This window comes from Nicotiana tabacum, chromosome 4, assembly GCF_000715075.1.
Source record: "Nicotiana tabacum cultivar K326 chromosome 4, ASM71507v2, whole genome shotgun sequence".
Taxonomy (NCBI): domain Eukaryota; kingdom Viridiplantae; phylum Streptophyta; class Magnoliopsida; order Solanales; family Solanaceae; genus Nicotiana; species Nicotiana tabacum.
In genome coordinates this window covers 28468835-28490661 of record NC_134083.1, presented here as the reverse complement: position 1 = coordinate 28490661, position 21827 = coordinate 28468835, and the positions used below count along the sequence as shown (strand labels likewise).

The window sequence follows — 21827 nt, the reverse complement described above, 5'->3', positions numbered from 1 at the left end:
AATCCCGACCAAATCAAGGCCAACAAAGGGATACCAGAACACTTGACAACTAAAAAACAGGTTCAGAGGTTGACTGACCATATCGCCACCCTTTCAAGGTTCATTTAGCGATCATCTGATAGGTGCCATAAATTCTTTGGCGTACTAAAAAAGGATAATGGCCTCCAATAGACCCCTGAGTGGGCCCAAGCACTGAATGAGTTAAAGGTGTACTTGTCATCGCCACCATTGCTTTCAAAACCAGAACCGGGGCAACACCTCCTTGTCTATCTCGCCATGTCCAAAGTAGCCGTGAGCGTGGTCCTGGTCCGGAAAAATAAAGGTACGCAGTCTCCCATCTATTACATTAGCAAAACACTAGTCGACGCTGAGACAAGATACCCCCACCTCGAAAACCTAGCTCTGGCCTTAGTCGTAGCTTCACAGAAGCTTAAACCATATTTCCAATGCCACCCCATCTCAATCGTCATGACTTTCCCCCTAAGAAGCATTTTGCATAAACCCGAGCTATCAGGCAGGTTGGCCAAATGGGCCATCGAATTAAGCGAGCACGATATCACATATCGGCCGCGAACAGCGATAAAATCACAAGTCCTCGCAGACTTCGTCGTCGACTTCAGCGCAAAAATAATGCCCGAAGTCGAAAAAGAAGTCATCCACGCTTCTCTTCAAATGCAAGACCTCTGGGTCCTGTACACTGACGGCGCGTCTAACGCGTCAGGGTCCGAGCTGGGACTTGTACTCGAAGTCCTAACAGGTGAAGCGATTCGCCAGTCCATAAGATACCTGGACATGACTAACAACAAGGCCGAGTATGAGGTCGTAATCGCAGGATTAAGACTAGCACTCAAATACGGAGCGAAGCGGCTAAGACTGCGCTACGATTCTCAACTCGTGGTCAACCAAGTCGCATGGACTTTCCAAATCAAGGAACAAAGGTTACAAAAGTACCAGACCGAAATATGTAAGTTGCTACCCTAGTTCGATGAATGTCAACTCGACCAGATCCCCCGAGCATAGAATACCGAGGCGGATGACCTCGCCAAATTAGCCGCAGCCACCAAAAATATTGCAACCGGAGACAGAAGCGAAGTCCATCTTTTCAATTCATCAGAAGACCTAATCGAGGTAAGAACCATAAACCTGACTTGGGACTGGCTCAACCGTATTGTTACATACTTGCAGGACGGGATACTCCCAATTGATAAAAAAGAATCCAAAAAATTATGGATGCAAGCAGCAAGGTACAACGTCATTCACAACGACCTATACAAGAGGATGTACGGTGGCCCTCTAGAGAAATACTTGGGCCTAAATCAGACGCGGTGCGTCCTTGAGGAAGTACACGAAGGCCACTGTGGAACTCATCCGGCAATCGGGCTTTGGTCAGATGCCTTATACGGGCAGGGTATTACTGGCCCACCATGAAAAAGGAGGCCGCGGATTTCGTGAAAAAATGCGAGTAATGCCAGAAGTATGCCCCAATGATTCACCAAGCAGGCGAACACCTACACTCAGTGACTTCCCCTTGGCCGTTCATCAAATGGGGAATGGACACCGTGGGCCCCATCCCGGTAGGACGAGGTAACGTACGATTTCTTTTAGTTTTAACTGACTATTTCTCTAAATGGGTAGAAGGAGGAGCATTCGCTCAAATACGGGAACATGAAGTGATCGACTTCATATGGAAAAATATCATATGCCGTTTCGGTCTCCCCAAAGAGATCAGCTGCGACAACGGACCCCAATTTGCGGGAAAAAAGGTCGTTGAGTTTTTTGAAAAATGGCACATCAAAAGAATACTCTCAATGCCATACCACCCTGCGGGCAACGGACAAGCGAAATCCTCCAACAAGTCAATACTAGACATCATGAAGAAGAAACTCGAAAACGCCAAAGGATTGTGGCCGAAAATATTACTAGAAGTACTCTGGGCCTACCGAACAACGCCGAAGACAAGCATATGAGAGACGCCCTACTCATTGGTCTATGGGACTGATGCAATAATATCGGTCGAAGTCAGGGAGCCCGGCCTAAGATACTCCCACGAAAGCGGACCTAGTAACGATGAAAGTAGAAGGCAAGAGCTCGACGAAGTCGAAGAACGAAGAGATATGGCCTACGTAAGGATGATCGCCCAAAAGCATCAAGCAGAATGCTATTATAACAAAAAGGCAAAGATGAGGCCACTCAAAGTCGGGGACTACGTGCTTAAAGCTAAAACACAAGCGAGGAAAGACCCACGAGAAGGTAAACTAGGAACAAATTGGGACGGCCCGTACAAAATCACAGCAATAGCAAACAAAGTGTCATTTCAACTAGAAACAATGGAAGGAAAGCTACTACGAAACAACTGGAACATTGCAAACCTCAAGTACTTCAACTTTTAAGAGATAAAGCGTCCTCAAAGTCGTACTCTTTTTCCCTCACTTGAGTTTTGTCTCAATTGGGTTTTCTCAAGGAGGTTTTTAATGAGGTGACGGAGGGGACACTTCATGATAAAGTGCGCACAGGCCGGCTAGTTCATTACTCGACCTCTCAATACTTCCCCAGATCGACCAATGAATGGACTGGATAGACTAGGACTGGGACTGAGACTGAAATACCAGCCAACGCCCGAAAAAATATGTAAATTTATCCAAGTGTATGAACAAATCACAATTGCATGAAGTTTATTTCTATTTCTCCAAATGTACAACCAAGGAAACGTTGCCTTAAAGATCACAACATCGAAAAATGCCGCACCTAGGGGCATACCTAACTGGCCCTCGTCTATAACTAACTATAGGTTATATTCGTCCTCATTCAAATCAACACCTAACCGACCCTCAGCCATAACTAAGTATAGGTTATATTCGACCTCGTTCGAATCAACACCTAACCGGCCCTCGGCCAGAACCGAGTATAGGTTACATTCGACCTCGTTCGAATCAACACCTAACTGGCCCTCGACCATAACTGAGTATACGTTATATTCGACCTCGTTCGAATCTACACATAACCGGCCCTCGGCCATAACTAAGTATAGGTTGTATTTGACCTCGTTCGAATCAACACCTAACCGGCCCTCGGCCATATCAAAACATACAATATGTTCGACCTCGTTCGAACTGACAACTAGTGGCCCTCAGCCATAATCAAACTTAGGTTTTGTTTCGACCTCGATCGAACTAACACCTTTTGACCCGCGACCGTAATTAAATTAAGGATATGTTCAACCCTACTCGAGCTAAGTGATTACGACTAAGAAAACTAAGGCAACCAAGCAACAAGATCAAAAAGCATACAAGCTCAAACCGAAGAAAAAGAATCAGGTACAAATAACAAAACCGGTATTTCATACTTAGAATATTTTTTACAAAGGCTCGAAAAGACGCCCACAAAAAATGCATAAGTTTGCGGCAAAACAAAAGGAAGGAAAAGAAAAACTACTAATCGCTGCCAGGCCCAGAAGTGCTATCGGCATGATCAGCTAGGCCATCCCCATCTGCCCATTCATCATCACCATCGCCCTCAGGATACTCATCCTCATACCAGGCGTCCTCTTCAATCCGATCCATGCCTGCATACCCCTCATCATCACCGCCTTCCGGTGTAGTAGGATCGTAGCTACAAGAGACCCGATCTCCACGTGCCATAACACGAGCATCCTCAAGAACGGCTTCTGAAACGGTCTCCCCTCATCATATCTCTAAATATATCCAGCTGGGCCTCGGCGTGAATCCACTCCTCGTACAAATCTCGAGGAACATCAGGGAAATTAGAAGTGCGGGAAGAGGATGGTCGAGCCAGTAATTGTGACTTCTCGGCTTCAAGAGCGGTGATGCGATCACAAAGGCCAGAAGCCTTTTTCTCTAATTATCCAATCCGTTCATCAAACTACTCTTCTTTGAGTCTTGCCGTCTCCAAGGCACTCTCTCGCTCAAAATGAAGAACATGGATTACGATCTCCAAAGCCTCCATCTTCCTCATAGCCCCCGACCAAGCTAACTCCGCCTTCTCGAGATCTGTTGCCTTCTCGGTGACCTCGCCACTTAAAGCATCCGCTTTGAATTCACACTCCTCGAGCTCGACGCGTAACGAGACCACCTGGACTTGGAGATCTCCATACTCCTCTTCTTTATCTCTTAGTGCCCCCTCAAGAATGCTGTATTTTTCGATGACCCTCACCAACTCGTCATCCTTTTCCTTCAGTTTATCTCGGAGAGCCTGGAAATTACCGCTCTCACCAAACCGCCTACAAATCTCGCGGTACATGCCACGGTACTCGCGGTATTTTCGCTCCATCTTCAAAAAAATAGCCTTACATCTCTCCTCTCTTCGGGCGCTTTCAATTTCCAAAATCACAGTCTGAAAGAGAAAGAAAAAGAAAAAGAAAATGGAGAGTAAGAACGAAGCCTAAACATTGAACTTGACAAGCAAAAATGAAAGAAGTCGAGAGTACCCTGAGAGCGAGGCCGGCTATGCTCCTTGATAAGGTAGCGTCATCCAGCTTTTCAAGGTTTTACCCTCCATGTTCGAACAGAGGGGACCAAGGAAAGGAACCACGTTCTTCGTATTTACCAAAAAATCTTGATCCATGGGGATCGTAATGATCTGCATGGACCCGTCCAGTCTTACTTCGAGTCGGGTAAAACCATCCCCCATCATCCTCACCTCATTGGTGTCAATATTAGAGCACGTCTCATAGCCATCCTCGGTAATGGTTTTTCCTTTCCTGTCGGCCAGCGAAGAAGGACCATCAGCCGGTCGCAAGGCCGATGGCTCATCTTGCTGTAAAATATCAGAGACTCTCGCAGATGACCCTTCAGCTTCCATTGTGACATCGGGAAGGGACACGCCCTCTGTGGCCTCAGCCGATGGCGAAATCTCAGACGATGACTCGATGTCATCTCCAAGCACTATTGTCGTCATCTCAAGGGTGACAAAATCGCCCTTTACTGAATCTATGGCCCGGGCGACCCCGTTATGGGGAACTAAATTCCCACTGCTCTGCGACGACTCTTCCTCCTCATCCACTAGACGATGTAAAGGGGAAGCTGAAAGCTTTGTTGTCGATATGTCTGCATGCGGAGAAGAAACCGATGTTGAGGCAGCAGCAAGTGGGACCGACAACCAAGCAGACCTGGCCGTGGCGGAAAAAGGAACAGAATTAGACGACCAGGCAGGCTTAGCCGCGGTCACAGTAGAAATAGACGCCGAAGAAAAAGGCAGCCTTCCTCTTATGAAATGCAGGAGAAGGAGCCTTCGGCCTCCTCGAAGATCCTCGAATTGAAAAAGAAAGACTGAAGGGTATCACCACCAAGAATAAACTGCAACGAGCAAGCGACCATGAGGTCAAGATAGCAAAAAGTTTATACATATGAACTCACCGGCCGAGGAAGAAGCAGGCCCAAACTTTTTGAGAAAGCCCGGCCATTCACGAATCCCCAAATGTGAGGCAAACCCCGGCCAACCAAGTTTGAAATGTCCCCGACCAAAGGAGGGGGCGTAGTCTTGGTTGTACGAAGCAGAAAAAAAATGTCAGAGCCGGCAACTAAGACAGATCAAGTGCTTTTAGCAACAAAAAATATATATATATATAGATACTTACGAGTGTAATTCCAAGTCTCAGGCAAGTTGTTCGCATTGGTCAGCACGTCTTCGGTTCTGACAAAAAAGTAGTTGAGCCAGAACTGATGATTTGCCTTATCATCCATCTTCACCACGAGGCATTTACTTCCTCGGTGGCGAAGATGCAACATCGTCCCCTGTAGAAACTAGAGGCGAAGAGATGCATCAAATGGCGGAGCGTGACCTCGTCCCTGGCCAATTCCGTAAATTTTGTGAGCATCCTAATAAGCTTGTAAATGTATGAAGAGAGTTGGGCCGGGCAAACGCCGTAGTAGCGGCAAAATTCCTCCGCCAATGGGAGAAGGGGAAGAGAATAGCCAACATGGAAAGGATATGCATAGAACGCGCAATACCCGGGGCGGTGGATTTGTACCATATCACGCCCCGCTGGGACCAGATCGATGTGGGCAGGAATGTTGAATTTTGCCCTAAGATCAGCTAGATCGACCTCTTTCATCGCTGACTCCGAGACATCGAGCTCGCTTTCAGGCGCCTTCTAAAAGTCGGACCTAACTTTCTCACTACAAGGAATTATTTCCTCCACCGTAGGAAAATTCTCATCTTCAACGGCGATAGAGACGCCTACAGCGCGAAAGGGCATAAGCACCGCCAAAGAAATAGGGTCAGTTCCCACACCAAAACCAGAGGATACATTAGCCATATTTTTTAGAGAGGATATTCAGACAAGTAAGTATTACAAACAACAAGAATCGCTAAGACCAGTAAAGAGGATACACAACAATGAATTAAGGAGAAGAAGACAAAGAGATTCGATATGAAGAATATGCAAAACACGAACGAATGTCCTCATCTCCCTATTTATAAGAATTAAAAGCGTCAAAACCGAGAAATTATGCCATCATTACCTAGCGCTGGTATTGAAATGACAGGTGCACGGGAAACGATGTAAAATATTAGGAAAATATGCCATAATGACGCATGATATCATGACGTCATTCTGGAATAGAAATGATATGACCTCGAAAGTCGCAGCCCACGAAAGGTCATGTCATCATCCCGTCTAAAACGTCACTACTCAACCTACTGCCCAATTTCGCCAAACATGATAAACAGAATCCGCTCATCAAGATCGTCTGGGTCGGCCTTAATAAACGGAGGGACTACTATATGGGTCGAAATCTGCCTCAGTACTTGGGACTAGGTAACATCGAGAAAAGAGTCAGCCGAGGTCGAACAGAAAATGGCAAAGCCCATGGGCGAGAAGCAAAAGATGGTCGATGTCGAGCATTGCAAAAAGAGTTGTAACAACTAGTTTATTAGGGCAGAATATTAAAGAGAATATTCAATTGGATATTCTTTGTACTTGTACTATTAGGGTTTATTGGAGGTATGTTCCAGATAAATAAGGAAAAAGATAAGGAATAGGGGCATGGGATATTCATTGTGATAAGAGCAGACTTTGCTAAAAAATATTCCCTCTCTCTTGAAAAGATACAAAGAACACATTTTTATCAAGGTTCTTGTTCATATTTTCCTCCACTTTTTCATTAGATCCGAGAAGATTTCGAACGTTCTAAGATCTGTCTATCACTCATCATTGTTAGAAGGAATAATCACCTAGCTCATTATTTATTGGGTGAATCACTCCTCCTATTTACTCAAATGTCATTTATTGCTATTTATTATTAGCCACTCTTTCATTATAGCTTATACTTTATGATTGTTTAATGCTTGTTATTGTTAACCCTTTACTGGATCTGTCCCACCTCACACACGTTTTCAAGATTCGCATCTAGAGATATTATCACTAATTAGGTTTAACCCGTTATTACATAAATATAATAGTTTTAGCCGAAAGTTATAATTTTTGGTCAAACAATTGTACCATTATTTCTTGAGTTATAACCCACCATTAAGAGGTGTAAGTTATGGGGTGTGAACTTTTTTAAAATAAGATTAAAAGGAAAAATGAAATTAAAAAAAAAAGAAGAATAAAGATAAATAGAATCCCTACACAAAGAAAGATGCCACATCACCTTTCCGATTTCCAACTTTATATCTATTCCTATATTATAAACGGGGATAACTAGGCAACTCATGGTCAATATGTCTGCGTGGCATAGGGACATTTTTGAAATTTCATAGTTTATATGCTTTTAAAATATTGCACTTGCTAGCTTTATTACTTGTACACTTGATAAGTTTATTGAAAGTGTGGGCTCCACCTCAACTTTTCATGCCACTTATTGTTATTGCAGCATTTTAAACTGGCACTTATTGTTCAAGTGGGCCCATCTCTGAATGTTTGTTCTATGGATTGGATATTACTCCATATCTTTTTATCTTCCACATTCTATATTTTGTGCAAAAGCTTTATTTTTTTACAAAAAATTCAAAAAATTCATACGAAATTTTTAAAAAAAGGGACCAAATTTAATGCTCGATTGTTCTATGCGCGTACATCTTACCTTTTAGATTAAAGAACTAGACTTATGTTGATGGATTTATCTTCTCTTTTGAGTATTTATTAGTTGGATAACAAAAAGAAAAATCAGGATTGTAAGTTCAAAAATCAAAGTTTAAGAAAATATGGTAGGAGTAAAATATTTTGAATATCCCAAAAAAAGACTAGAAATATGCAAAAAAATAAAATAATCCATGATTAATAAGTGGTACTTTATATGCTATTAATATCATAAATTTCACACACAAAGAATATATTTTAATTGATCTCTATTAACTTAAATTGTATAGTTAATATTTGTACAGATAATTAGTCGGAAACCTATGCTCTCAAAAGTTCTCTTTTTAAACGTAAATTTCTTCTCATCATGCAAATTTTAAGAGTTTTGTTTCCTATAAAGTAGTAGTAGTATGAAATTTCATAATCAATAATTGAAGCTAAAATCATCTAACTTTAGTATATACATTTCTATAATCTTATAAAAATTAAAATCCTTCTTTGAGTAAACAATTTTCCTCAGTAAAATAGAGTTCAATTTGACGTAAAACAAAAAAACAATAGTCCTCCTCTTCTACAATGTTATTTTCCTTATTTCACATGTAAATAATTTTAATTAGGTTATATCCGCTTCCATTAAAAATAAATGTCACTTTAGCTAAATATATTTGGCCAAAATAAACGTTGCTTTGGGCAATTAAAATAACATTAGTCTGTTTTTCCAAATCTATTTTCAATCTAATAAATTACCTGCAGAATATAATGAGTAACTTGACTATGATATAAATCATAAATTAATCAAATAAATCTTATAATAAATATTTTATATGATTTCCTTAATGAGCATACAAAAAATTTAAAAAGATATTTATTTTAGATATGAAATAATAGTTGGGACCAATAAAATTATAAGTAATTTTTTAATGACTTTAGATATTTTAAGAATAACTTTAGCATCCTTTGAAAATGAACTCGATCTATCTCTACCATACATATATTTACGACACTAATATTTAGGTAATAGTATTATTGTGTCATGCACAGCATGGACTATCCCTTATCCCTTGCTAGAATATACATACATAGACAAGTCGGGTACCAATTCAATAATATCTTTGTGAATTAATAGAAAGAGAAAACCACAATCACCACCTAGGGCCTGCTCACCTTCTTCCCTGAGAAGACGATAACGACAAAGGTTAATATATGTTTTCAGGAATTGTCTACTGCTTTCAAGGACTACACTCTTTTATAAATTTTACTAACAACTACTTTCTTGAACTAAAAATTAGTTACCTTTTGTTTTGCACTTATAAAGATTCTTGAACTTCACTTCGCACATATACATATAAAGAATACTAAACTTACAAAAGCTTAAGTTTACCGTTATTTGGCCCTCCACTCTACGACATTATACAGTTTAAACTCCTAGCTACTTGGTAATTGAATTAACATAGAGTTGAATTGAGAGGAAGATGGTAAGTATTTTAGGAATACTGAAATTATCCTTACACAAACTACAACTTCTACCTCTTCTCAGAGGCGGATCCAAGATTTGAAGATTCCGGGTGCCAAGTTGATCCAAAAATTCCAACTTGGCACAAAGCATAAAATTTCCAAAAATACTACTAATATCATAAATATACATCATTCCTTTACAATTGTCCTCGACGAATTTTCATATTCTGAAAACGGTCAATAATAATATCATTACTTACATTTATAAATACATTCCGCTCTATACAGAGGTGGATCCAGGATTTGAAGGTTTCAGGTGCCAAGTTGGTCCAAAAATTTCAACTTGGCGCAAAGCATAAAATTTCCAAAAATACTACTAATATCAGAAATATACATCATTCCTTTACAATTGTCCTCGACGAATTTTCATATTCTGAAAACGGTCAATAATAACATCATTACTTACATTTGTAAATACATCCCGCTCTATGTAACAAACTAAACAATCATTTAAATATTGATCACCCATGCTATTCCGCTCATCATTCTTTATTTGCTTCACAGATGAAAATGCTCTCTCCACAGTTGCGGTAGCAACAAGTAAAATCAGAGTCAACTTCAAAAGTAAGTAAATATATGAATAAGTTTTCACAAGATTTGCCTCAACCAATGCTTTTGCTAAATCACTAATTCCTTTCAAGTTGGAGAACTTGGCATTAGCACATCGCATAATTCTGAAAGTATCGAGTTGATAACTCAAATCCCGAATCTGTACTTCATCAAACTCATTTGGATAACACTTTGCTAAAGTCATTATTCTACCTTTTATCATAACTAGCAAAAGAATTGACTGGATTTAAGTTAGCCATCCCGAGAAGCAAATTACTACTCACTACATCAAAACGGTCATTAAGCTCTTGAAGTTGCACATCAATCACAACACAAAATATTTCAACACGCAAGTGGTGTGAATAACAAATACTAGAAGAATTCCGCTTAGACTTTCCGGGAAAATAAAACTCATCCATCTTGGGAATCAAAATATCATGAATAGCACAAAATGAGGAAGCACACTCCAACAAAGATTCTCATTCACTTTCTTTCATATCTTGCAATCTTTTCTTTATAATATTAAGAAACTCCACAGCATTAACAATATCTTGATCCCTTTTTTGTAAGGTCTTGCTCAACTCATTTGACAATGCCAACACTTTCAACATCAAGTGTAGCATAAAAATAAATTTGAATGTTTTAATCTCACTCAGAAGATACTTAGCTTGATTTCTATCATTTGAGGTAGAACCTTCATGTTTAATCACTTCAAGCACACGGACAATAGATGAGAAAAGAACAATAAAGTTATCTAATGTTTTGAAATGTGATCCCCAACGATTATCACCTGGTCCTTGAAGCCCCCGTTCTTGATTTAATCCTTGTCCAGTATGAACTTCACCAGACTCAACTAATTTCTCCAACTTTTCAGCTTGAAGAAGACGAAGCGAATCTCTACGCTTAAAAGATCCTCCAATAACATTCAACACATTAGTAATATGACAAAAGAAATCTTCAACATCCAAATGCTTTTTAGCAATAGCTACAAGTGTTAATTGCAATTGATGAGCAAAATAATGAATGTAATATGCTGATGGACTATCTTTCATAATCAAAGTCTTAAGACCATTTATCTTTCCCCTCATGTTACTAGCCCCATCATAACCTTGTCCACGTATTTTAGATGGACTTAGTGAGTGCTCTAAAAGTAAAGAATATATTGCTTCCTTCAATGATGATGCCGATGTATCGCTAACATGGACAAGACCAACAAATCGCTCTACAACTTCACAATTCTTATCAACGTAATGCAAAACAAGCGCCATTTGTTATTTGTGTGAGATATCTTTGGATTCATCAACCAATATACCAAATTAATCTCCATTTAAGTCTCCAATTATAGCTTTCAATGTTTCTTTTGCATAAGCATTGATAATATCCTTTTTGAAACATTTATCACGGACACTATTAACATCACCAACATTTAGACGCAATCTTTCAAGGCTCTTATTCCAAGCCCTAAAACCATTCTTTGTATAGAATTCACCCGCACTTCCATGAATAAATTTATTTTTGAACAAATAACAACATAGGCAATATGCCGCATCTTTCTTCACACTATATTCCAACCATCTAGAAAATTGACCTTTGAACCAACTTGGAACAAATTGACGCATTCTCCTTCCTATTTTAGTTTTGGAAAATTGATGCTCGAAGGTTGACAAGGCCCTTTTTGAATATAGTGTCTTCTCACTTCATCTCGTATTCGAGGGTTATAGTTAGCAATTGGTATTCTTTCTCCTGGATCGGGTTCAAGTGATTCCAAATTGAGTTCATCTATTAGATGAGAAAGATTGGCATTCACCTGGCTCAAGGATGGACTTGGTTGAGAATGATCCAACCTCGTGACAAATTTATCCATCTCAATCACAAATATTAGGACCACTTTCCTGTAAAATAAAGTTCATTCCATCTCATGTTATATGCTTTCAGTCACGAAGTAAGAAATAAATTAAATGAGAAAGCTTCCTCTCTAGCAGAAATGCAAGAACAATTTGATAGTAGAAATCCAAGTTAAATACTAAGTATAGAAGAGCATCCTTCTTTATCTTAAAGAATCCTTAGAAGTTTGGATTCTACACATCTACTGCCAAGCAAAATAAAATAAACTTACGGCAGGTAACAACATATGATTTGAATAAGACGAAACAGATATTTGATTAACTAACTTTCGTTGCTTTAAGTTCCATCGAAGTGTGCTCTAAAGTCTAAATCGTTGCTTTTCTTCAATTAGATATCACATATTCAAAGTCTAAAATTGAACAATATTGTGATTTGTGATACACAACCAAATAGAACAAGATGGAACAGATATTTGATTAACTAAATAAAACAGAAGAAAATAAAAATTGAACTGATATTTGATGGAAAAAAATGCAAAATAGGGCTAGGAAATAAATAAGAATCAACTGGTAGTGCCTTACAATGGTTGGGTGTTGGAAGATAGAGGCGATGGTCTGAACTCCGGTGAAAGAATGGAAGTAGAGAAGCGACCCTAGGATGTGAAAGCAGAGGCGACTGATGTGTTACTTCTGTTGGGTAGGTTTTTGTTTTACAGAGAGAGAGAGAAATTAAGAGGTATTTTATTTTATTTTTATACTTAAATAAATAAAAGAAAAGTCAATGATAAATTAAAAAAAAAGTTAACTGATTTTGTAAAAATAGCGGAGTTCGAACTTTCATCTTGTAGCAGGAAAAAGCAACATTTTGCCACTGGCGCCTTGGATACATCTATTAATGCGGATGGCAACCTAATTATTTATATTATTTCTTTAAGTATACAAGTTTGGATGTAAGCTTCCGGGTGGCGTACCACTCGGGACTGAATAGATCCGCCCCTGCCTCTTCTCCAAGGTTTTACTGCAAAGGCAAAGTCAATTCGGCCGGCTAGCCGGAAAATGTTGGGTTCATTTGCAACAAAAAGTTTGCAAGTTGACTATCTGTTATGTGACTACAAGTATTTTTTCTATTTATTTAATTTTTACCTATGAGACTATAATATATAAGTTTGGATAAGATTTTACTGAATAAGATTGAATTTATAGAAACTGACAACGCCCATGTGTTTACTACTCCTGCTACAAAATAAAATTCGAATAGGATAAGGGATGCGAAGACTTAGCCTTGCTATGCGCGTTTGATGTTCACACTGGCGAGCTTCCCCATGGCTCTGGCGCCGCCACCGCCGATCTCATGCTGTCGCCACCAACGCCATCGACAGCCCCATTTTCAGACCGTCATTTTCCGTCCAAAAACCAACAAAGGCACGTTTGCAACTACCTCTCTTCCAAAATCGGTAGGCTCGCTTTGCACTCCAACACCTGATGAAGGTTCTATAACTATAACACACCTTTTAGAGAATCGGATTAAGAATCCATTAACACTGTCCGAAGAAATTGCGCAACTGTCCGAATCCAAAACCTTGTCGGAAGTCTTACCTACATTTCAAGATTACCTAAACAGTGGCTTTTACCACTCGTCTGAAAAAGCCGAGGCCTTAGGCGTACTCTTACAGGCCTGTGGTAACCAAAAGGACATTGAAACGGGCCGTAAGGTTCACGAGATGGTTTGTTCATTGACCCAATTCAAAGATGACTTTGTACTCTGTACGCGGCTCATCACAATGTACTCTATGTGTGGGTATCCTTCTGCGTCTCGCTCCGTTTTTGATCAGCTGCGAACCAAAAACCTGTACCAATGGAATGCTCTTATGAGTGGATACACAAAGAATGAACTTTGGTTTGATGTTATTTTTTTGTTTATTGAGCTGATCACTTCATCCCAGGATAGGCCCGATAATTTCACGTTTCCTTGTGTTATTAAGGCTTGTGGAGGGCTTGTTGATGTTGGTTTAGGGGAAGCCATTCATGGGATGGCATCAAAAATGGGTTTAGTTAGGGATGTATTTGTAAGTAATGCGCTAATTGCTATGTATGGGAAATTTGGTCTTATTGAAGAAGCTATGAAAGTGTTTGATCATATGCCTGAGCGGAACTTGGTTTCATGGAATTCAGTGATTTCTGGGTTCTCTTCAAATGGGTATATTGAACAAAGTTTTGATCTTTTCAGAAATATACTTACAGGAAATGAAGTTCTTGTTCCAGACGCAACTACCATGGTTATTATGCTGCCAATATGTGCAGCAGAAGAGGAAGTGGAGTTGGGAAAGATTATTCATGGTTTAACTGAAAAGCTAGGACTGGCGAACGAGTTAACAGTGAATAATTCTTTAGTGGATATGTATTGCAAAGTTGGGTACTTTGCTGATGCTAAAATTCTGTTTGAGAAAAATGAGAGCAAAAATGTGGTCTCTTGGAATTCAATTATCGGGGGTTATTCAGGAGAAGGAGATGTTAGAGGAACATTTCATCTTATGAGAAGGATGCAAAGTGCCAGTGAATATGTGAAGGCAAATGAGGTCACTCTATTGAATGTTTTGCCTGTGTGCTTAACAGAATCAGAGCAGTTGATAGTGAAAGAACTGCATGGCTACTCGCTTAGAAATGGTCTTGAATACCATGAGTTATTAACAAATGCTTTTATAGCCGCCTATGCAAAGTGTGGATTGCTCAGATATGCTGAGCTTGTATTCTGTGGAGTGGAAAATAAGACAGTAAGCTCTTGGAATGCACTGATAAGTGGCTATGCTCAGAGCGAGGATCCATCCAAAGCTTTGACTCTGTCCTCTGAAATTATGGGTTCTGGTTTGCTTCCTGACTGGTTCACTATTGGTAGCCTTCTTTTTGCTTGTTCCCGTTTAAAACAGCTACTGTGTGGTACACAAATTCATGGTTTTGTGCTTAGAAATGGTCTAGAAACAGATATGTCTACAGGGGTTTCCCTAGTTTCATTTTACATGAATTGTGGAAAACCTGAACTGGCACAACTTCTATTTGACAGGATAGAAGATAAAAATATTGTATCCTGGAATGTGATGATAGCTGGTTACTTGCAGAATGCACTACCAGATAAAGCCTTGTTTTTGTTTCGTGATATGGTATCTCTTAGATTCCAACCTGAAGAAATTTCTGTTACAAGTGTATTGGGGGCTTGTTCAGCATTGTCTGCTATCAGGCTGGGGAAAGAAGTTCATTGCTTTGCACTAAAAACTCACCTTATAGAGGATACTTTTGTCCATTGCTCAATCATAGACATGTATGCAAAAACTGGATTTATAGGAATGTCCAAGTATGTTTTTGACCATATTCTGCTCAAAGATATAGCATCATGGACGGCTATGATTACAGGATATGCAGTTCATGGACTTGGAATGGAGGCCATCAAGCTATTTCAGGAAATGCAAAAATCGGGCTTCACGCCTACAAGCTTGACATATGTCTCTATTTTAATGGCATGTAACCATGCCGGGCTCATTGAAGAAGGTCGACAATATGTTAGAGAGATGCAGGTCCATGGTCTAAAACCTGAATTGGAACATTATGCATGTGTAATTGACATGCTGGGTCGTGCTGGACAGTTTGATGATGCCTTAAATCAAATGGCTGAGATGCCTATGCAGCCAGATACTCAAATTTGGAGCTCGTTGCTCAGTTCATGTACGGTTCATGTCCAATTGAATCTTGGGAAGAAATGTGCTGAGAAGTTGCTGGAATTAGAGCCAAAAAGAGCAGAAATATATGTTTTGGTGTCCAACTTTTTTGCTAAATATGGGGATTGGGATTCTGTTAGACAATTGAGGCAAAAGATGAAGGAGTTGGGCTTGCAAAAAGAAATTGGTTGCAGTCGGATTGAAATAGGAGGAAAAAGCTATAACTTCGCTGTTGGCAATATGCTATCCAAACCGTAAGACCTATAGTGAGGATAGATGTGACTGAAGGGAACCAATTGAGTTGGTTAGTACCTGAGAAGATTTGGTGCTTCAGCAATTGAAGAGAGAGGGTTAAGAACAAAATTGAGGTAGCTCAGCAAGAAACTATTTAGGATTCTATTTCCTAGTACCATGACCAAAAGGAACTCCTGCCTCCATCATCTAGCACAAGAGAAGGAAGGACAAGTTAGATGAACACTATTGCATGACGGAATGACCTCTACCTCTTATGGAAGCTGTTATCTCGCATATTTCCCTAGAGGAACAGTAGCTTTGTTTCTCTATGGGCACATGGTATGGGATTATAAAACACGGTTGTCCCTTGACTCAGGTTTTTCTTGTTGATGACTCCAGGTTTTCCTCAATGAGAAGCAGTTTACAAATTACCGCAATGTGCTTTACGTCGGTGCCCACAATGATCGCTAGGGAGATGATCGCAAGGATTGGGTAAAAGCACTCTCACATTTTTTAAGATGGTTTCTCCTGATAGCTGATCCAAGGATGGAGTCACTTTGACCTGCTTTTGTTTAGCCTCCCTAATTGTTCAGATGAACATATTAAGGCAGAATCATATTCCTTATTCTGTAGTGTGGCAGAAGATATTTGAAACTTAAGTTCAGGTTGGAATTTCAGTTCTTAAAAATGATGAGTGATATGAGGTTGGAATTCCAAGAGTCAATTTCGTGGTAGTCTAAAAAATATGCCCCTAATCTTGTACATTATTGTTGTAGAGAGAGGAATATGTCATTGATTTTAGGTGCTTGGTTTTCTCATGCTGGAATTCCCTTGGTGCTTCTCGGCATTATTTGTAAGACTTCGTTTTGTTGTGTGTAAAGATGGAAGTAAATATGGAGGATAAGGGTTGATTTCATCGTTTAGTTAGGGAATACGGAGGATTTATAAAGTATAAACAAGGAGTTGGATACTACTTCATGCCAGCTTTCAATCTTTCTAAAACTAGATGTAGAGAATGAAGTGGAGTAGTGTTACTTTTACTCCTCTTCCAACCATACCAAATTACTAGAAGTAAAATCGTTAGTATTTCAGCTAAGTGAAATGAGAATTATATTCCACATCCTAGTCCGTCCCTTCCCTTCCCAAGAATTTGTAGTCCAAATATCCAACAGTACTCTCCGTTCATTTGGCACCAATGGAAGGAGTGGAGCAGAGGCTTATTCAGGATTTCAAAAGTATGAGTGCACCGTGAGCACTAGATATCCGAGTTTTCGAGACGATGTCTAAGAGATATATTGTTGGTTTTGGAATTTTAAAAGTCAAAATAAAGACTAAAAAGAGAAGGACAAAAAAGAAAAAGAAAATGTGTAACCAATAAAAAAGGAAAAAAGAAACAAAAAAGTGTGTTTAATTAGAAGAAATGGCAGGGGGATTTAACCCTATTTATTTATTAAAATATAATTTAAAAGAAAAAAGAGTAGGGGGAACGGATCTCTAACTAAAAGGTAGAAGTTGTAGGTTTTTTTTTTTAAATCCCTCCCAAATTAGGAGGATCTATAGTGTTTCTACACTTCCCCTCCAACGTGACTCAAACCCAGGACATAACGGTTGTGTGTGGAGGTGCTTTTACCAACTGAACAAGCCTCACTTACCAATGTACTAAAATGTTCATTTGAGCTTGGGTTCACCCGTGTTAATTTAAGTATTGTTGTTGAATTCACTAATGCTATACATGATTTTAGGGAGAGGATGATGGGTTCACGTGAATCCACCCCTCCCCTTTACATCCGCCCCTGGAGTGCAGGTATAACTTGTCAACTAGTTCGACGAGTGAAAATGTGCAAACCAAACCACATGTTCAAATTTCGCAATTAAATTGTACATTAATCTTCATTCTTTAAGGTTGTACTAGCTATAATGGTAGCTGAAAAATCTTCCGCCCGAGTTGACTTAAAACATGTGTTTACCAAAGAATTCTTATCACCGTTTATTGCTACTAGTAGCACCATAACAGCCTAAAGTAATCTCAGTTCTATGTGATTCATAGTCTGTTTGGTCAAGCTTCTCCAAGTTGAGAAGTACTTTTTTTTTCCAAAAAAAGTATTTTTTTTTTCAAAGTTGAAGTGTTTTCGCCCAATTTTTAGAAGAAAAATATATATTTTTGAGTAGAAGCAGAAGTAATTTTGGAAAGCAGAAAAAAGTAGCTTCTTCCTATAAGTACTTTTTTGAGAAGCATTTTTGAGAAAAATATATTTAGAAGCATTTTTAAAAGCTTGGCCAAACACAAATTGATGCTTAGAAGTGCTTTTCAAATTAATTAGCCAAACACAAATTGCTTTTCACCAAAAGTACTTTTGAAAAAAAAAAACACTTCTCAAAATAAGTTGATTTTTCCAGCTTGGCCAAACATGCTATCAATCTCCTATCCACCGACTACAAGACTGTAACTTAACGGGCAGAGTTCATTTTTAGCCTGCAGTTGAAACTATTTGTATCTGGTAGCCGCAAAAGTGTATAAAATTTGTATATTTTTTTGTATATAACATACAAAATTGTATATATACTAGTTTTATGGTATGTGTTTCACGCGTGTACCCCACACTAATGAATATATAATTTTTAAAAATTATATAAATAATATTTAAATAATATCTTTGAGTTATAAAAGAAAAAATAAAAAAAAGTGTAAGTTCTTGAAAATAGTGAATGTTGATCCCACTAAGCTAACTTAATAAAGAAAGAAATCCTTCTCCACATAAATCCTAAGATGCCTTATTGTAATTTCTAAAGACTTCTGTGGGAATATCTTATGAAATTTATTGTTATTTTTGTGACATAATACTAAAAGTAAATATTTATGCATAAATACTTTAATTAAAATTCTTTAAATATTTATTTAATAATACATATTTAAAAATTAAATCTTTATCTCTTTAGAGATTTGAGAATGAAGAGTTTGCCCTATAGTTTAAGAATTTTTTTAACGATAGTGTATAGTACAAAGATGACTAATGTTCAGTTGATATTTTACAACAAATAACTTAGTAATATATAAAAAATATATAAATTTGTTGGAATGAATGGAAAAGAAAGAAAAATAATTATTAAAAGCTCATTTAGAATACTGCAAACAGTTATATATAGATTATAATGTAGTGATTAAATAATATCAAAATTATTTATTGGATATAACTTATTTTGGTAGATGTTTGAATTATTGGATTAAAATAGAAAATATAGAGTATAATATAAATATTTGTTTGATTTTATCATATATAAACTTGAATAAATTTTTAATTTTATTTTAACATTGGACTTTTAAAATAATTAAGGCGAAGAGCTTTAGAGAAGGATATTTTGGTCATTTGATTATATTCTTTCTTGGGATACATAGCTAATCTCTATATTTTTATCCCACATTGAATATAAAATCAAAATAGTACCAAATTATGGTATAACCATTTTCATAAATTTCTTATGTCGAAAATGTAAATTCAACCAATCATAAAATTGAATAATCTCACTTTCTATCTCAAGATTGTTATCCTTCAATATTGTCCACGTGAAATTGTTTTTACATTCTTTAAAATTTTCTTATTTATTTTTCAAATTGTTGAGAGTAGTTTTCAAGTACTACACATATAATCGATGAAAAGAACATACTTAGTGATTTGTTCATTAGTATAGTTCCAAATATTATGAAAGAAACGATGAAAAGAAAATATATTATGAAAGGAGGTCAAATATTAAATATATGAAATGTCGATAATCACTCCAAAGTTATTTATCGTCGAAAACTAAAAGTTTTTTAAAGTTCAATACAATTTCAAAGATTTTATGTAATAGGATTAATTTACTTGTTGGAGAAAGTTTTATATGTTTATTACTTATTCGCATAATATATTTTTTAATTCTAAATAATAGGACTTCCTACACAGTTCAAATATAGAACAATTTAATAAATGTAATTTTAATAGATTTTAAAATCCTAAATATTAGGAAAGTAAATTAAATTATAATTTTATCTAAGATAAAATCGATTTTTAAAGGGTAAAAAGGTAATTTTAATATAGTGTATATATATATGTACAAAAAAAAAAATATTTTTTACTATTATTTTGAGAGCGGCTATGATGTGTCATTTTCTGTAACTTTAACACGCAAAATTAGTCTGACGGTCATATGACTACACGATAATTAATAGTACTACTTTGGGTGTGTTTGGTACGAAGGAAAATGTTTTTCATGAAAAATGAGTGGTTTTATCACTTATTTTTTCTTGTTTGGTCGGTGAGTGAAAATATTTTCTAGTGTTTGGTTAGAGAGTAAAAAATATTTTTTTAGAAAAAAAAAAATTTATTCTACTCTCCTCACCCCCTTCCCCCAAGTCCCCATGTTCCTTGCTCCCCCCCCCCCCCCTAAACCCCCAAATACCTAACGTTTTCAGGACTCTATTTTTTTCAACAATTTAATTATTATTATTCTAAAAATTCACACAAACCTAAAAGAACTAATGTGTTGCTTTATTTTTTTTTACGCAAAACAACGTTGAAATTTATGCTACATAACTATAAAGAAAATACTCTTTTTTTGGTTGAAAAAGAAACTACTCTTTCTACAACATGAAAATAAAGTAATAGGGTATGGGGATAGATTGTGGGGATGGGGAACGGGGTGGGGAATGTTGAAAAAGAATTTTGAAAATATTTTCCATAACATTTAAGCCAACCAAACATTAAAAAATTAGAAAATATTTTCACGCGTACCAAACACACCTTTTAACAATAGTTTGGATGTCGTTTATCAATTTATATTGACGGGTAACTAATTGTTTATCAATTTATCAATTAAACATAAGTAATGTGTATTAGCTAAGTTAAACTTCATGTAGAAACAGAAAAACAAGACCCAATCTATGCAACATTTCTTTTGTGCCATTGAATCTCCGGAGCAACAATTCTTAGTCACTTCCACCAGCCAAAGCTATAGACTTTGGGTACTTGTTGAGCAGAATCTGACATTGGTCTTGATCCTTCGGGTAACATATTACGGAGTGAAAACGATTTTTCCTAAGTTTCAATATATACTATTTTATGACTATGTAAATTTTATTTCTATAAGACTAAGAAAGGATCTTCCAATGCATACAAAGAGTGATTATTTGATTCGTTTACCCAGAACTTGCATCATTTTTTTAATTGTTTGGGAATAGATGAGTCATACAACAACAACAACCACAACCCACTAAAATCTTATAGGTGAGGGGGTTTGGGGAAGATAGTGTGTACGCACATCTTACCCCTACCCGATAAAGTAGAGGGGTTGTTTTCGATAGATCATCGGCTCAAAAAAACGAAAAAGATAAAAAGAGATAATATATCATTGCCATCAACATAAATCATAGAAATAATAACATCATAAGAACCAGAAAATAGATGAAACGCAATAACAATAACCAGTTAAGGCCCGATGCTATGAAAAATAGACGAATAGTGAGAACACAACATTATCCCCTAACAGTCTAAGACAAACCCTATTAGACTAGCCTCACACCTTGTACGAAGTAGAAAAATATTCAACTACCTCCTAACCTACCACCCTAATGCTCGACCTCCACACCTTCCTATCAAGGGCCATGTCCTCGAAAATTTGAAGTCACGCCATGTTCTGCATGATCACCTCTCCCCAATACTTGCTAGGCCGTCCTCTACCTCTTCTCGTACCCTCCAAAGCCAACTGCTCACATCTTCTTAACGGGGCATCAGGGCTTCTCCTCCGCACATGCCCGAACCATCTGAGTTTCGCTTCCCGCATCATGTCATCTATAGGAGCCACACCTACATTCTCTCTCGAATATCTTCATTCATAATTTTATCCATACTAGTGTGCCCGCACATCCACCTCAACATCCTTATTTCTGCTACTTTCATCTTCTGTATA

The 21827-nt window shown here is 37.7% G+C and overlaps 3 protein-coding genes across 3 annotated transcripts; 1 reads left to right on the top strand and 2 right to left on the bottom strand.

Moving 5' to 3' along the window:
- Window positions 1-9896: 9896 nt before the first annotated feature.
- LOC107818059 (uncharacterized) lies at window positions 9897-10307 on the bottom strand. Its single transcript, XM_016643981.1, has one exon. The coding sequence runs from the start codon at window positions 10305-10307 to the stop codon at window positions 9897-9899; it is 411 nt and encodes a 136-aa protein (XP_016499467.1).
- Window positions 10308-10522: 215 nt separating this feature from the next.
- LOC107818060 (uncharacterized) lies at window positions 10523-12673 on the bottom strand. The gene is made up of 2 exons (XM_016643982.2): window positions 12529-12673; window positions 10523-11994 (listed from the first exon to the last, which is right to left on the bottom strand). Exon 2 carries the CDS (start codon window positions 11368-11370, stop codon window positions 10582-10584), a length of 789 nt encoding a protein of 262 aa, XP_016499468.2. The 5' UTR covers window positions 11371-11994; window positions 12529-12673; the 3' UTR covers window positions 10523-10581.
- Window positions 12674-13126: 453 nt separating this feature from the next.
- LOC107818058 (pentatricopeptide repeat-containing protein At1g18485) lies at window positions 13127-16709 on the top strand. Its single transcript, XM_016643980.2, has one exon. It carries the CDS (start codon window positions 13245-13247, stop codon window positions 15909-15911), a length of 2667 nt encoding a protein of 888 aa, XP_016499466.2. The 5' UTR covers window positions 13127-13244; the 3' UTR covers window positions 15912-16709.
- Window positions 16710-21827: the final 5118 nt, after the last annotated feature.

Bases quoted from the DNA above. Each gene is read 5' to 3' on its own strand.
- LOC107818059 (XM_016643981.1), bottom strand. From the start codon at position 10,307: ATGACTTTAGCAAAGTGTTATCCAAATGAGTTTGATGAAGTACAGATT.
- LOC107818060 (XM_016643982.2), bottom strand. From the start codon at position 11,370: ATGGCGCTTGTTTTGCATTACGTTGATAAGAATTGTGAAGTTGTAGAG.
- LOC107818058 (XM_016643980.2), top strand. From the start codon at position 13,245: ATGTTCACACTGGCGAGCTTCCCCATGGCTCTGGCGCCGCCACCGCCG.